General features: G+C 32.4%; 2 protein-coding genes across 3 annotated transcripts; both read right to left on the minus strand.

The window, feature by feature from the left end:
- Nucleotides 1-2,725: 2,725 nt before the first annotated feature.
- On the minus strand, nucleotides 2,726-5,793 carry LOC122578402 (plasmodesmata-located protein 6-like). Of its 2 annotated transcripts, none has more exons than XM_043750357.1 (3): nucleotides 4,974-5,793; nucleotides 3,783-3,896; nucleotides 2,726-3,037 (listed from the first exon to the last, which is right to left on the minus strand). In XM_043750357.1, the coding sequence occupies exons 1-3, from the start codon at nucleotides 5,692-5,694 to the stop codon at nucleotides 2,880-2,882; spliced, it is 993 nt and encodes a 330-aa protein (XP_043606292.1). In that variant the 5' UTR covers nucleotides 5,695-5,793; the 3' UTR covers nucleotides 2,726-2,879. The 2 variants fall into 2 exon arrangements, with proteins under 2 accessions (XP_043606292.1, XP_043606293.1); XM_043750358.1 differs by lacking the exon at nucleotides 2,726-3,037 and adding an exon at nucleotides 3,249-3,569.
- Nucleotides 5,794-8,914: 3,121 nt separating this feature from the next.
- LOC122580081 (ubiquitin-conjugating enzyme E2 variant 1B-like) lies at nucleotides 8,915-13,090 on the minus strand. Its single transcript, XM_043752351.1, has 5 exons — nucleotides 12,910-13,090; nucleotides 11,386-11,525; nucleotides 10,822-10,947; nucleotides 10,615-10,741; nucleotides 8,915-9,178 (listed from the first exon to the last, which is right to left on the minus strand). Exons 1-5 carry the CDS (start codon nucleotides 12,947-12,949, stop codon nucleotides 9,120-9,122), a joined length of 492 nt encoding a protein of 163 aa, XP_043608286.1. The 5' UTR covers nucleotides 12,950-13,090; the 3' UTR covers nucleotides 8,915-9,119.
- Nucleotides 13,091-16,611: the final 3,521 nt, after the last annotated feature.

Here is a 16,611-nt window from a genome sequence, read left to right on the forward strand (position 1 = left end):
AAAAAAATTATCTCAAAATCATGAAATTGATTACGCTTCTCCAACATAATAACAGTGATGAATTGATGATAACGCTTCTTAGTATATCAACGTGACACCATTTAATTGTTGTCAAAAAAATCTTTCACCTATTGATCCTTTCTTTTTCTTCTGTTATTAAATAAAAATTAAAGTACAATTTACGTTTTATGTAGTCTTTTGATAAATGATAACCCATCAGTCTCACCCAAATCACACACATCTAAAGTCACGTTCTCTTTCTTTTCCACGGCGAGTTTCTCATGATTCATGACGAACCTCGTGGCAATTTTCGTGTGAACAGTGTCATCCGAAAACAAAGTGGTGAAGAGATAGTGACACCTAACGTCTCCACTACTACAGAACGTACATGGAATTTTACACGGTTTAAATAGCTTGTTTGCACGGTTTTTTATGAATTTTCATACACCTTTAACATCAAAATATTTTTAGCGTTAGTACTGTATTAATTTTAATATACCTTTAACAATACTAGGATGTAAATTTGCATTTGTGATAGGATAAGATTTAAGACAACCTTGTACATGTTTTTATGGTTTGTGTTAACAGTTAATGTTAAGGTACTTGCATTTAATTATCATAGCAAAATGATAATTATGTATACACGTTTAGATTCCATTTGTTTAAAAAAGAAAGAAATATCTAACTTTTTGAATGTTTAACTAAAGAAATGTCTCTCTTTATAAGGACCACGAGTAAACTTTTATGCCACGAGAATGAGTTTTTACTCTTCAGTACATACAACATGCAAAATCCCACTAATTGTCCCACACCCCACCATGGCCACTTCATATTCTTAACCCGGGTATGTTTGGCAAAAGTAGTTATAGCTGGTAGCTGTAGCTTTTAGTTGAAGCTGCAAGCTGTAGTTTTTAAACAAAGTTGTTAGCTAGAGCTTTTATTTTTTAGATTGTTTGGTATGGTAGTTATAGCTGCAACTTCAAGAGGTATTTGTGTAACTTTTAAGATTAAAAGCTTCATCGAAACACTAAAGCTAGTTGCATGCAAACAAAGCTTTTAACACAATAGGAGCTTTTTGTTCAAAATTATAAGTTAAAGCTCCCTAAAAGCTATTAAAAAGTTCCTGCCAAATATGCCCGCAGTATAAAAGTTCAAGAGATTGTGCCATTTTACATCATATTATTTTACACTAAGATCGATTTTCTGAAAATTATTTAAGCCTCGTGTTGGTTGATGAATTCTATCATGAATATATAGATCTAAAGTTCGTTCTTATACTATATCGAGGGTAGTAAGATTCACGAATTATCTATGTAAATTTATTGAGTTCATAGAGCTCATTTTTTTATATAAGTCGTGCAAAACTACAAAGATTCTCCCACAAATGTATGCTTCAACACATTAGTGTCGGGGGCGGACTTAGGGGTGTCATTGTGTATGACGTAATCTTTTTCTGCATAGCGTAAATTTCCCAAAAATATTGAGTAATTGTTACTCGTATAAAACAGACAAAACCCAAAAATTACACTTATACACCGCTAATGTGATGGATTAATATTTTAGTGTAATAAATCTAGGATGATGTATGGGCAATCCTCAAAGAGATTTTAGGATCAAAAGCTACAATAATTAAAAGTAAAATTAAAAAATATATATATACCTTAATTTATATACCTTATATAAATTGATAATGAAGAAATACAAAGGAAAAATGAGTAAAGTTTGATTGCGACCATAAGTATTGTTTATGGCAAAAGTATGTACAATGGATGATGATGAAGAACAGATTCCCCACCTTGTTATAACATTTACGTACCTTTATTTTGTTAATCATGTCTAAATAGCAATCCGGATATAAAAGCCAATCGTTTATTAGAAACTTTACATGTACAAATATAATTTATATATACTGTCCACGACATCGTAGTACCATCTGGAAAAATGAGAAAATTAATCACAATGAACCATTGTCTTCTCCTACTATCTCATTTTCATGATTTAATAAAACAAGAACGACCAAATTATATGAAAGATCGATATGTGATGTCATTATACCAAGGTTGACAAATCATGAATCAAATCGTCGGCAATATAATATCAGCGACATGATACACATCATGATATCAATGACAATACATAAAATATTTCAAGTTTGAGAGACAGTATTCGATCTTGCTTTACGATAGTGAAGCATACACATCCACACAAGTGTTTTTAATAATGTATCCCATTAGAACGTCCCCAAGTGTGGTCGCCAAAACCCCACATAGTCATTGCCGAAACCACACATTATCGTCGCTAGGCGACGACACTTCTAGCAACGATATTGAGCGGTCAAAGCTTGTTCACATCCTTAACTTTTTGGTGACGATTTTTGTGACTAAAAATTGTGGGTCCCAAGCACAGTCAAGGATTATAAAAATCCATTATTATTTATAATGAATTTCTTTAATTGAAAAATTGTTTTTTATTACTTTTGGCAACAACACATACTCATGAGTATATTAAAATCTTGTTGTCAAATGTATATATTTTAATTGTCAATTTTATATATAATAATTTTGGCAATGAATTTGTCGCTCCTTATATTTTAAAGTCGTCGCCAAACTTTTATATATTGTTGACAAGTGGATTCGCCGGAATGATTTGTTGCTCATATCATCGATCAGCACTCAGTCAAAGAAGCATCAAAAGAAAATACCAGCGAGTCACCAATAGGTATGAGTCAAGATAAATTTGATGATTCATCACTTATTTTGTAAGTCAAATATGGGGAAAAGAAGAAACAAAATTCTTGGACCTAAAGCGTCACATGAGTGACACGTGTGTGACGTACTTTATCCTCTTTAATTTAGGAAAAAGTTCGAGTTTGTTTAAGTTTATACACCGCTTTCTTTATCACTCAAAATGAAAAACAAACATGAAGGTATTTCAAACGCATCAATTGCAGAGATCTTCACTAATGGAAGATTGCCAACTTTCTGCACATCAACATCCGTATCTTGAAGAGTGTAGCCTTCCCCGAAGACAATTTGGCCTAGAAATTGTAAGTGTAAATCACATCATGTCGTCGCTGAAATATGATTTTCTTGTAGTCACACCTACTATACAATCACATCTTATTCTTAAGATGTGCATGAATGACTCAAGTTTATAACCTTCAATCCATCTAAACCCTTTCGATTACATAGATATAAATTAATAGGTACAGTCGGCTAACTATGAGAAAATACATCGGGCAGTACGGGTACAAAAAGTAAATGCTTTTTGATATATTAGAAAATGATGAGGATGAAAGACAAATAGGGCATCTTTAATTTCTACATAGGGGACTTTTCTCTTTGTTCTTATTTCAGCCCTCCTTTCGCTTTACTACAATGTGTATATATCTTTTATACATATCACATATATAGTCCACCATGAATTGAAGGAATCTTACAAAAAAAGATGCATGGAAAAGGAAAGCAACTTGATCTTGAGGTCACCATTCATAGCTTAGCTTCAATAGTTAATGTTGTAGATAAAGAGCATATGTTCATGAATGTTGCCTTTTACGGTTTACTTACCATCTGCATATATATAAACATAGAAAAAGAAGGTATATGTCTTTGTCAAAAAGCTAGCGGCCGAATGTGTATACTTTTCGTAAGTAGACCGGACCATTATATTAAAATTGTTTTCCATCTTAGATTGCTTTTTGAACAAAATGATCACTAATTATGAAGTAAGAACATAGCTAATTAATTAATAAAGATTCAAAGTACGTACGTAGTTTTAAGTACCTTTTCGGTCACAAAGTCTGCTTAAGAAAGATAGAAAAACAATGATCACGGCAACACCGGCTATAATTCCAATGATTATTGCTAATGTTTTGTCCACGTCTCCATCGTCATCATCTGCATATAATTTAGCTTTGAATCATCAATACATCAAAAGCATATATAGTCAAAGATATTAATTAAAATTCAAAAATGGTAATTAAATCTTATTATTCTCCACATGGTACAAGTTTTTTTTAACTATAAATTTGGATTAATAACATTGTTTTTCTACAAACTCAACTTCAACTCTAAGAATCATCCATTTATGACTAAACCCGTATATTTAAGCCTAAAAACATTTTACTCACATCAAATTCTAAAACCATTAATTAAAGCTCAAGTTACCCAAATAATTAAATAGATTGTAGGCTGGTTCCACATATATCCAAGGTAACCCACACACCAGTACACCACTATCTCATTGAATTGAGTATATCTTAATTTGATTCATTAAAGGAGGGCAAACAAGAGTGTTTTTTATTTTGATCGACTTTTGCTTTTACAAAAGGCTTTCTTGGTACAATGGATATCCACACAAATTTAAAAATGAAGTAAAGAAAAGTTGAACATCCTATTTCTATAAGAAATGAACAAAAGATTGTCTGCCGCTAACACAATTTATAGCTTTAATTCTATATGTTTCTAATATATACAATATTTACAAGCTCTGTATTATTGGGACGTTGATAAACCTACCCTAAATTTGCTGTATATCTTACACTTAATGTGTATTTTTTAAAGCAATTGTACAATAATCATGTGTAATGGACAATTATGATATATTTATCGATTTAGGTCATTATATATACTAGTTTATTCTCCGTGTCAATCATGTTCATATGATTTTTATGTTAATATCACACAGTTATTTACTAACTGAGGTGAAAAATCTGCCTACGTATAATTTAGTATGATTAGAGGCTGCTTGTAGCGCTAATTAATTTAGTAAAATATATCATGAATTAGTATGTAGTAGTAGTAGTAATACTAAATATTACATTGATATTGGTCATTAACTAGCAGCAACACAATCTATAGTAATCTCACATGCGCATGCACAAGAATTAGTTATGAAATGTTAATTCATGATAAGTAAAAACAGGACAATCCACCACCAACTACGGTGGTGGAAATGGTGCAGCAATCTCTTACCGCTTCTCGAGTGGAAACCACGTTCAGAATATCGAATATAGCACTTGCCCAAGTACATATCTCCCCAAGCTGATGCCCCGCAATCAGATTTCAAACGACCACTTGCCTCTGAAAGACAATCTTGACACTCGCCTAAACTCAAATCTTGTATGCATTGTGCTACACCTTGCACACTCCCAGACCCACCCACACGGAAATATTGTCCATTTTCATTCGTCATGTATGCCAACAAAGCATCTCGACGAGTTATAATATCTGAATTATAACCAATCGATGGCCCACACTTCTTGAAGATCTCGGTTTTGTCGTCAACTCCTAAAAATGATGACCCGTCATATTTAACAAAACAACCATCTAACTGTATGGCCCCGCCAGTTGAGCTTGGGCAAATGACCCCAAGTCGGCTGACAGCGTGGGCCACACAATCTCTACAGTCAGAGGTGCTAAGGTCACCTCTGCACTGAAATAGTCCATATACAATGTCAGACTGGGTGGAACCAGGAACCGAGATCTTAAAGTTATTGAACCTAGCAAAAGCAGCTGAGTTGACTAAGGAAGTGAGTACAGAGTTGACATTCGACTCGTATGGTGAGCCAGGTGTAAACCGTGGCTGTGAGCATCCGCCATAGATGAAAGAGTCTATGGCGGATGATGATAGATGAGAGAAGAGAAAAAAGATGAGGCATGAAAACCAAAGGCACCAGAGAGTTGATTGAAGCATATTCAGAAACGTTTATTTTTTGAGTGGGAGAGAGACTCACAACATATATTTGTTGTGGAATAATTTGTTGGTGATAAGCAATAATTGAATGAATGTGGATTTAGGGGTGATTTTGTCAAGTTCGTTGTTATTCTTTATAATGGAATGTTATGATTTTTGTTAAAAAAAGAAAGTTTAAAGTGATTGAGGATAAAGAGGTTTCTAGGTCAATAAAGGTCAAGTATATTATTGTTTATGAGTTATGGATTATGGCACATTAACTACTAAATATTTGTTGAGTTTGTAGGGAGAATTTTATAAAGCCTTTATATTAAAGGTAACTCGTAGCTTACCTGTTTAAAAGTTGGATTATAAACTCTTTCACTTTGTTTTGTTTATACATTCGAGACAAAAACATTTGCCAAAAAAATCAACTTTTTTTGTTTTGAAGTGAGTTTCGATTCAGACGTGTTGGAGATAATTTTGACTAGAGATTTTCTCGACCTCCAACCCCCTCATGAAAAATTCTTTTGAGATGAGAACCCCAAAACTCGAACTTGAAACCTTGAGTAAACTCATCCCCGAGACCCACATAGTAGACTCCTTAATTCTCCTCGCTTTAAATAAATATGAAAGAATAAAAAATATCTCACTTGTTTCGACCTTGTCTCATATCATTTTATTTGTCCAAAATATGTTTGCTTTAGCAAACTCTTAGATATGTGATTTTTCATCTTGAGCAAGTGAATATATTTTTTTAAGTTAATTATATGATTGTAGTCTTGTAGCATTAGACGATGACAGTTTACAGCTAGAAAAATACCATTACTACTTTACAAGAAATGATAGTTTCTACTATACATCCTTTATTTTGATAAATGTGCTCATTATCTATATCTATAATCCATAATCTATATCTATATATCTATATCTATATCTATATCTATATCTATATCTATATTATCTTATAAAGCATTTTGTTATTTTTTAAAATCTTAAAAGATGATTTGAACTATCTAAATTACTCTCCTTTATTCACTAATTTAAATATCTTTACCTAATATACCTATAATACCCTTAAATCTCAAACACTCATTTTTTTTTCTCCTCAAATATCAACCACTATTTTTTTCCCCTGCTCTATAAATCATTTTATTACTCTAATTCATTTAAAATCTTTGATCTCAAAAATCGTATATCGATAAATTATAATAAAATTGAGTGGGTGTTCTTAAAATTTCATGGTCTTTCATTAGAGATGTAATTCGATATACTCTCGACGAATTTTTAAATTCGAGGGCGGAGCCTGTACGGCTAAGGCATTTGACTATTACACTCTATGACTTATCACCTCCTATGACCTATCACCCCACCATCTCACCCTCGCAACGCGCGAGTACTTTTTCTCGTACATTATAAAGGAGGAACACCTTTTTTCAAATTCTCAAAAGATGATTTGAAGTACCTAATATACCAATCTTCGTTATTCAATAATTTAAACATCTCTACCTAATATACTTATAATACTCTTAATTCTCAGCCACTTATTTTTTTCTTTCTTCTCCATAAATCATTTTATTGCTCTAATTCATTCAAAATCATTTATCTCAAAAACCGTATATCGAAACTATAAAAATTGTATGGTGTTCTTAAAATTCCATGTTCTTTTATTAGAGATGTCATTCGATATACTTTCGACGAAATTAAATCCGAAGGCGGAGCCCGTACGGTTAAGGCATTTTGTTATCACATTCTATGACTTATCACCTTATATGACCTATCACCGTCACCATCTCACCGTCGCAAAACACGGGTACTTTCTCTCGTATAGTAAAAATAGAAATTAAAAATGCAATACAAATACTATATATCTAATCTATATCATCCTATATAATTAATATGATATAATTATATAGTTATATATCCGTGTGTATTCGTGTATTATTTGAGTGATGCTGCCAAAGTGTTAAATCAAACATCACAGGGCTATTACTGGGTTTACATGACATGTTATTATGTTCTATAAATCCACTAACTTCTAAATTCATGTATAAATCGACTTTTTTCGCAAATAGGGTGTTGCGTCTGTGTTGGTAAACAATGACCAACCAACCACTTGTAATACGTTTGATTGATCTAATTTTGAGATTACTGACATGACATAAGTTGATGGGTCATGTTAATTACTACTACTCATTCTGTCCATGTTTGTCAAAACATATATATATCAAGTATCAAAGAACATATGAATGTGTGAATAACAAATGTTACTTGACACACAGTTATTAATTACTATTAATTATCAAATATATCCTTCAGATTACATAGCTTATATGAGGTCTTGAGGATGATTGATTTGGCATTTTTACACATAGAGCCCAGATTTTGTTAACTTGCATCCTGAAACACGTACTAACGTGTAGTTAATGAACTAATCATGTCTCTACATAGTTAAAATTGACTTAATACTTATTAATTCACTCTAAAATCACGCATAAGAGATAAATCATAATTATCAATTAAGATATTCTAGAAAATATTGAGTTCATTTACTACTCGTTATTACGGGTCTCAAGAGTCAAGAGCACGTGTTAGCAAAACTCTTAAATCATGTTAACTCAAAACCCAGTTTTATCCCACATCTCAATTTTATACGGCTGACACTTGACCACTTTTTACCTCAAACCCTTCAATTTTATGCCTCAGTTTTATAGCCCCGCTTTTTAATTAAAAACACATGAAAAAAACAACCAAAACTCCAGGAATCAATGGCGATGAAGTGTTTGTACAAAGCTTGTTACTATCTCAAACACAACTGCAAGGCTCTAGTCATGAACATTGTCCAGTGTGGATTTCCAAAATTCCACATCAAAATACCTACTTATACACTAGTATCACTACCAATGGATATATACAGATATAAGTGTGTACTAATGCAATTTATAACTACGGTTTGTCGACATAACACACAATACTAAGCTTATTGAATATGATATACATATCGGTTATACTTTGCCCTAGATCAGAGTTGAAGCTCAAACTAAAAATAGCTCTAGTGGGTATGAGAAGTGACCACGCATTTGACTTTCCGAAACAAGGTAGAGCATGAGAACTTGGCCTGTTTCCAAAGGCAATGGGAATTCAAGTGTATAATGGGTTGAACTGAATCACGACTTAGTTCAGATTGAGCCTTTCGGTTCATATAAAACGGAATAAAAGTGCCACAACAGATGATAAAGAATTAGTGGCAAAACAAGTCTTTAAGCAGACATAAGTAGTCATAATACAAACTAATGAGTAGCCAATGCATTCTTTTCACATTGGGACATTTAGTGTGTTAATGATCACATTTAACCAACATTCCATCTGTTGTTACATAATACAACATGGTTCGGTTAATTTAGGTAACTATATACGTAATGGTAGCATCTGATGAGATGTGTTACTTACATAATACAACACCGCACCACTATTCCCTTCGGGTCCACCCTCCCATCATCGTTTCCTGCAACAACACAAAACATGGAACAAAAGAAAAAACTATACAGTTAAAAAAGATTTATTCCCTTAGCATCAATAACTTTTTTCAAAGCTGTTGACATAGCAGACAATGTAATCGGTCAACAAAGCTCATTCAGCAATTAAGTTTTCCCACATAAACCATCCTACGTCCGGTTTAGTCAATCAATAGACTGTCTCATGGAGGATCGTCAAAGCAAAAAAAATACTTAAAGTTCACTATGTAAGCAAAAAAGCAATTTTGGGAGTACGGCACTTTATTTTGGAGATTAGAAATTTACCAAACACTTTGTCTACACCACATCGATAATGACAACAATCTGAATGTTCACCTAATGAATGGACAAACCCATGTGCAGATTACATGGTTAAGGTAAATAGGGTACATTAGAGCTTTATTGATGTCTACTTTAACTTGTATGTGTTTGTTTGTTATGCTAAGAGACAGGAGTGAGGTGACGATTCTTAACTCTTTTATCCTAAGTCCTAACGTCATGTATGGCATCTCTATCCCTTTTAAGGTAGGGATTTTCAGGTTTTACTCATATAGTCATATCAAAAAGGTGGGTTCTAGAGAAAAAGGAGAAAATAAACAGATAAAAGATTTGACTTTTCTTATTAAGTGATCAAAGCTAATAACAAAAAGCATTAAGAAGTGTGCTGACAGACACTAGTATGATTAGAAATTATTGTTCATCCTGGTTTTTTTAGAAAAGAAAATATATCATATACTTTGTCATGGTTTTACAAGAAACTAATTTTAGAACATCATAAATGCTCACTGGGTTTGTGAAATACATTATCAAGATTTTTATTTTGTAAGAAAAAGTTTGAATTTAGCACCACCAAATGATGAAAGCTATAGACAATTAGATATATGCCACATACCGGATGATATGCAACGGTGCGAACTCATTGGGATGCATATGGCTTTAAGCACTGGACCATTGAACATGTCTTCAAGGACAACACAATGCTATATAAGGACACGTCACATGGTTAAAATTTGGGTTTGTCTTGTATACGTTCGACTCTTACTTCTTGTCTCAAACATTCATGTAGCCTGTAGGTCTACAGGGAATCTGGAATCCTTTTATATGACAATAGCTAGAAACCAAAACAGCACATATTGTCACTCACCTAAGGTATATCTTGCTTTTGTCTGGTTATATATTACATTACACATAGAATCTACATGAGCCCGTTCATTCTTTCTTGAGTATTAAAGCATTTAGAAGTTAGAATCTAAGATATAAATGGGATTCATTTACTTGAAGCTAATAAACTTAGAAATAAATAAATAGAACATGTCATTTAATATTATAGAACACGTAAAGAGTTTACGAAGCATACTCTAAGATTAACTTCTTGAGGAATAAGGCAAAAACAAGAATGCAAAATAGTAGATAGAAATCAATGTACCTTCAGGAGGCTGAGTGAGCTTTCTGTTTTGTGGAGAGGTCATTTCCTTTTTAAGTTGAGTCAATATGTCTTCCATGGTGTACTCTCGTTGCCAATCGGCGAGTATGCGGAAAAGAGATGGTTCAACCTGTCAAATTCACACCACCATGAGATTATTTACAAGCAGTGCGTCATATAGAAGATTTTATCATGGAGAATAGTACAGACCACGCCTGTCTCTTGATTTACACAGCTCATGTTTATTCGTGACTGAAACTGGACACTCGGCGGCTGCTCCGGATACTCGGGTCCACAAAATAGTTTCAGTTGATAGATACGACCTTCATAAACAGTCTGACAAGCAACATCAATAACATTACATAAACTTATGTTGAGCTTAACATGCATTTACAAGCATATCAGTTATGTCTTCATATAAAATGGCCACATTTCAGTATTGAGACTAAGATTGAGGAGTATGCAACAGCTACCACAACATGCAATCAGATGATGTTGAGATATATATATATATATATATATATATATAGGGGATAGTAATATAAGGCTGTCGGGTATCTAAGTTTAGGTATGAAACACTCACATATTAATTTTTTAAACCATAAATATCATGGGGGCCCACACATTTATTCATTAAACAAGAAATAATAAAATATTTGTATGTGAGGGGTTCCACACCTAAGCTTAGGTGTCTGACAACCTTATATTCCCTTTTCATATATATATATATATATATATATCAGATGATAGAAAAAAGAGCTTAAGAAAACTAACGTTAGAAGGACCGATGATAGTCCCTGTCCATGATTGCATGTATACATCATCGGCATCATCCATCCCATAGCTGACAGTTCCATCGCCAATTCCCTTTTCTCCTCTTTCAAGTTCTTCTAGTAATCTAAAGCTCCTTGGAACTAAATTGAATACAAACAAGTAAACATCAAGATTAGGTGAAGAAACACGTAGCATTAATATATATATATATATATATATATATGAACAACAACACAATCAGTATGTCAGCATTGAATGGAAGTAGATCGATGCTATGGATATGCTGATACGCAAATCTGCACAACAACTTAAAGTTTAACTCAACATGCATCCCATCCCATGCACAAGGAATTAGCTGATGCAACAATAAATATATGCTCGGTTAGTTACAAAGACATGTTAACAGTCGAAGAGATACCATAAAGTATGAACGTCTGAGATAGTAGCCAAGAAAGACCTTGGTGAAATGATATCAAGTGTATGCTATGACGTGTATTTATTTGCAACAAAATATATATTTCTCAGATGATGGAAGTTCGTGGGTCCTCTTTTAAAGTTTAAAACTATAAAATGGACGCTGGTCATTCTGAGTGGAAAATGATAACTACTTTAACCTTTTGATCCCTGCAAATTTCGCATGTTAATAATGCCTTTGACCATATAAGGGTATAACCTTTTACGAAAAACCTACTGACCTCTTTCAGTTAGTTATATTTTGGAATTTTAAAAGTGAAGCCAATAAATGTTGGCTCTGCTTATCACAAAAACTAAAATCTTCCTTCCGCTATTCATGATGTTGATCAACAAAATGACCTTTACTGCCATACCACAAACCTCCAACGACCAATTTGCATAAAACCTCATGACCCCCATTTCATTTCGTCATACTAAAGTTTTCCAAAATAAAGTCATAAAATTTCCCTCTGCTTAGTCACAAAAGCTAATGTATTCCCTTTCAGACGTAAAGTCGATAAATTTCCACAGCTTAATCACAAAGCTAATCTATATCAGATATTAGCAAACCTCAACTTACAAAAGATACCATTTTTTTAAAACGCTTCCATTTGAACCCTCTAATGCTGCTCTGTTCCACTAAGGCTACTATTAAGTTCTAAACCAAATGTGGATTCTAATTTCTAACAGTTCTTTCTGAAGATGACCCCGTCGCAGCGCCACTCAGAGAGTGCCCAAGCGCTTCGGTCGACCTCACTCATGGATCAAACAGGAGCGGCCCCGGGAAAGCAGTTGTAATTTGCTACAGAACCAAGTGACGAAAGTAGTATCGAAATCAAAAGTAAATAAAATGTTGCTAGTTTGGCCGTGAATTAAACACGTCGAATTAATCTGTCCAAAATTTCTAGTATTAGTGGATTTTTAACATATATACATCGAATTAATCCGTCCAAACTTTCTATTAAAGTTACTATAGTCTACACATCAAATCACTAATAACAAATTAGCATAATAAGGATAACAATAATGATGTAATAATAGGTAGGTAAGGATTAGAAGCTAAGAAAATACCGATAACGGGTGATGATTCGGATCCCATTTCTTGGTGCATTCGGATCCGTATTTATTTTTAGGGTTTCTGAGCTGCTGCTAAGTAACTAGATTTCTGAAAATAATAATGTAATAAGTTTTTGCAAACCCACTGATAAGTTTCTTGATTTGATTTTGATCTGATGGACAAAGATATGTACAAGTATTCTATGCGTTTTTGGAAATAGTATAATTATTCCACGATGTAATACTTTATGTAATACTTGAGTAATGTGGCGGTGATGTTGACGTTACGATGATGATAACGAATAATGATTGCGGAATGATGTATGTAATTAATGCAAAATGTTTAATTTAAAGTAGTACGATTAGTATAAATACTTTAAAATATAAAGAACTCATGTAATTTATTTTGAGATTATCTAAACATTGCCCAAGGCAATGGTTTAGTCTTTTATATATGGATGTTATTCTTAAGCATTAACTTTAATATTATATATCTACCATTAATTTACGTACTACTTTATTCAACAATTGAAATGTTTAATATTTAAGCATTAATTATAGAATTAATTTACCAGTGAAACTAGAATTAGAAGACATATACTATATTTTGGTCAGAAACTAAAATGTTTAGGGATTAAAAACGAATTTGTAACTAATTACCAGTAATTACTATGAAACTTAAAACAACAACTCCAGTTGAAGATATATTTTGTTCAAATCATGCTTCGTAATAAACAAATTTGTAAATAAAATTCAAAAGAAATAATCGAACTAAAACCTTTTGATACTCAAATTTGTTTGAGTGGTTTTTTAACTCCCCAGTGACAATACAAATCACGTTTAACAATTCTATCTTTTTTTTTTAATAAATTGATCTTTGCGGATAGAAAAACCATTTTTGAAGGCATAGTTTTTGTAGAAAATATGTGTCTCTTCAAAGTTGGAGAAAGTTTGTCCAACAAAAGATTCATAATCAACTAAAGTTTCATCGTCTTTCTCAAATGGAGACTTGTTCAAATCCAAATTTACCATGATTACTAAATATTCTGCAATAGCAAATTTATAAACAATGTGATACTAAATAAACATTACCTAAATTTTTAAGAATCATTAAATTTCATTTTAAAAAAACTAAATAAACAAAAAGTTAGATTGTTACCTATAGACAACAAATGTCACAATATAAAGAATTGAAGATGAGGTCTTTCGGTGCATGTTCATCCTTTGAAATGCAAAATAATTTTTTTTTTTTTGTGAATTATGATAAAGATGAACACATATAACACTTCATGAATCAAGGAAAAATTCATGTGATATTTGACATTATAGAATTGATTTGATAAATCATATATCTTGACTATCCTAGAAATTAGTGATTTTAATTAAGTAAACTAATGCTAGAATTAATGTTAAACTATTAATTATTAAATGATGAATATTGAATACTATCCATAAATAAAGAAGACTAAACCATTGGCTTGAGGGCAATGTTTAGAAAAATCTCATTTATTAAATATATTTTAGCTAAGGAAAATCATTAATCCTCATAACAAAATAGCCTAAAAATCTTCTTGACATTCTGAAAAGGTAACACTTGTATCCACTAATTCTCTTTCCTAATTTTGCCCCCTGATTTTTTCACACATCTAATAGTTAAGGGATTTTTTAGGCTATTTTGTTAGGAGAATTAATCATTTCCCTTTAGTTAATTCTCGTGTCTCATTTTTTTAACTTTAAATATAAGGAAATAATTTTTATATAACTAGATGGATACTCGCGCGATGCAGTGGCGGTATACTGCGGCGGTGGGCGAAAATGACAGCGGTGGTAGTAATTTCCATATCAGCGTTAACAAAATTGCAGGTTACAAAAGAGGGACAGTAGTTATAGCGTGCCTGATTTTAGGGTGGAAGAGGGTATTATAGGAATAAAAATGTCCAAGGGCAAATTAGGTATTTTAAAGACAGAAATAATTAATAGGATGAACAGATTTGCTTTATTAGGTAGCATAGATACTGTAATTAAATATAGATAATGTGGTCCATGGAATATGAGTGTTTTTAAGTTTATCCATATATACTTTTTTTAATTATGAAAACACATGTAGTCAGCGGCGAAACTTGAACATCATTATAGGAAGGGTCAAATTTTTTCTAAATCTAATATATATATATATATCTTCAATTTTGAGAGGGGTAAATACACATAAATTTTAATTTTCAATATAAAATATTAATAACTGCTTATTATATTCCAAATATCTGGAGGGACCAGAACCCCTGTTGGTCTTACTGATGTTCCGCCACTGCATGTAGATGTTTCTTAAATTTCCGACAGTTTCATACTGGTTCAAATGAAAAAAAAAAGAGCTTCTTTTAATGAATACACAACGGCTTTACAACAATTGACATACGATATTCTATTATTTATGCAGTTGTATATGCAACCTTTTCGGCCACGTATATTTGAGGAAACTCACCGTTGAAGATATCAAAAAATTACAAGAAAGCATCGTGAGGCTCATGGGTTAAAAGCATTAATTGTATGCATTACGCATGGAAGAATCATTTAACGATATAGATAAGTCAATTCAAAAAAGGTGGTGGAAGGAATCCAAAAAACATGCACGAATCTGTTTAGCCGTAAGAACTTTGGTTTTGACATGTTTGTGTGGCAGAACAAACAACGACTTCAATTAATGTACTTCAACAAATCCATTGCTGAAGAACCTAATAATGGATATTTCATTGCCGAGTGCATTTAAGTCAACGATGTCAAATACCGCCACAACCAGGATTTATCTAAAGTGGTCGAGCCAAAGTTTTCCTTCACTACCAAACAAAAAAATAAGTAAAAGGGTTTAAGTAAATGTTTTTAATATAATCCTTACATTATATAAATCTCACTTTAAAATTTGTTAGTTATTGCCTATATGACATGCTTAAAAATACAAGAAAACCCAAAAATCATTCCAATATTGCTCCTTGAAAGGTTTACGGATTAGTTACTTTTATAAGAAGTTCAAATTTTCGAAAACGGATTAGTTATGCTTTCAAGAAGTTCAAATTTTTGAAAATTTGAATATGTAACCGTTCGTGTATTATTGCTTGTGGCGGTTACTTCTTTGCATGTTTATGTCTATATAAGGCCACTTCCATTCAGTTTTAAGGCATTTCAAAACGTAAACACATAACAGATCAATTTTAGCATGGCTTCACTAAACCATGTTTCAATTAGAAACATGCGTCCAAATAATAAGCCATGTACGATAACGGTTAGAATTTGCGGCTATGGAAGCAACCCCTATATGGAGATGTTAATAACATAGGTAGTATTGAGATGATCTTGATGGACAAACATGTAAGTATTCATTGTTTGTGAATTTTTCTTTTTTGATTAGATTACTTTTTAACATAACTTTCTTTCGAATTTATAACTAGCTTTTTAACGTTCTAATGTATAAACATTTTCATTTTGACAGTTTGATAAAGTGGTTGTTGTTGCAACAATCGGTTTTATTCCAACCGACCAGTTATGGTATTCAATGGAATGTGTGAACTGTTCTCAAGAAGTTAAGTTGACCGATCTCTACATGAATGCAGTCGACATTATTGATGCTTTAAGGGACAACAAAATGTGGATTTATTGTTCATGTAACAAGGAAGGAGTGTCATCAATTCTAGGTATATGTTTATATTTCATATTAAAACTCTATAA

This window comes from Erigeron canadensis, chromosome 8 (assembly GCF_010389155.1).
Source record: "Erigeron canadensis isolate Cc75 chromosome 8, C_canadensis_v1, whole genome shotgun sequence".
Classification (NCBI taxonomy): Eukaryota; Viridiplantae; Streptophyta; class Magnoliopsida; order Asterales; family Asteraceae; genus Erigeron; species Erigeron canadensis.

Excerpts from the sequence above, each read along its gene's own strand:
- LOC122578402 (XM_043750357.1), bottom strand. The coding sequence starts at position 5,694 with ATGCTTCAATCAACTCTCTGGTGCCTTTGGTTTTCATGCCTCATCTTT. Across the intron at positions 3,897-4,973 it reads TGGTTTCCACTCGAGAAGCG|ATGATGACGATGGAGACGTG; the intron begins GTAAGAGATTGC and ends AATTATATGCAG. Across the intron at positions 3,038-3,782 it reads CAGACTTTGTGACCGAAAAG|GCCAAATTGTCTTCGGGGAA; the intron begins GTACTTAAAACT and ends TACAATTTCTAG.
- LOC122580081 (XM_043752351.1), bottom strand. The coding sequence starts at position 12,949 with ATGCACCAAGAAATGGGATCCGAATCATCACCCGTTATCG. Across the intron at positions 10,948-11,385 it reads CTATCATCGGTCCTTCTAAC|ACTGTTTATGAAGGTCGTAT; the intron begins GTTAGTTTTCTT and ends GTTGCTTGTCAG. Across the intron at positions 10,742-10,821 it reads TAAATCAAGAGACAGGCGTG|GTTGAACCATCTCTTTTCCG; the intron begins GTCTGTACTATT and ends TGAATTTGACAG.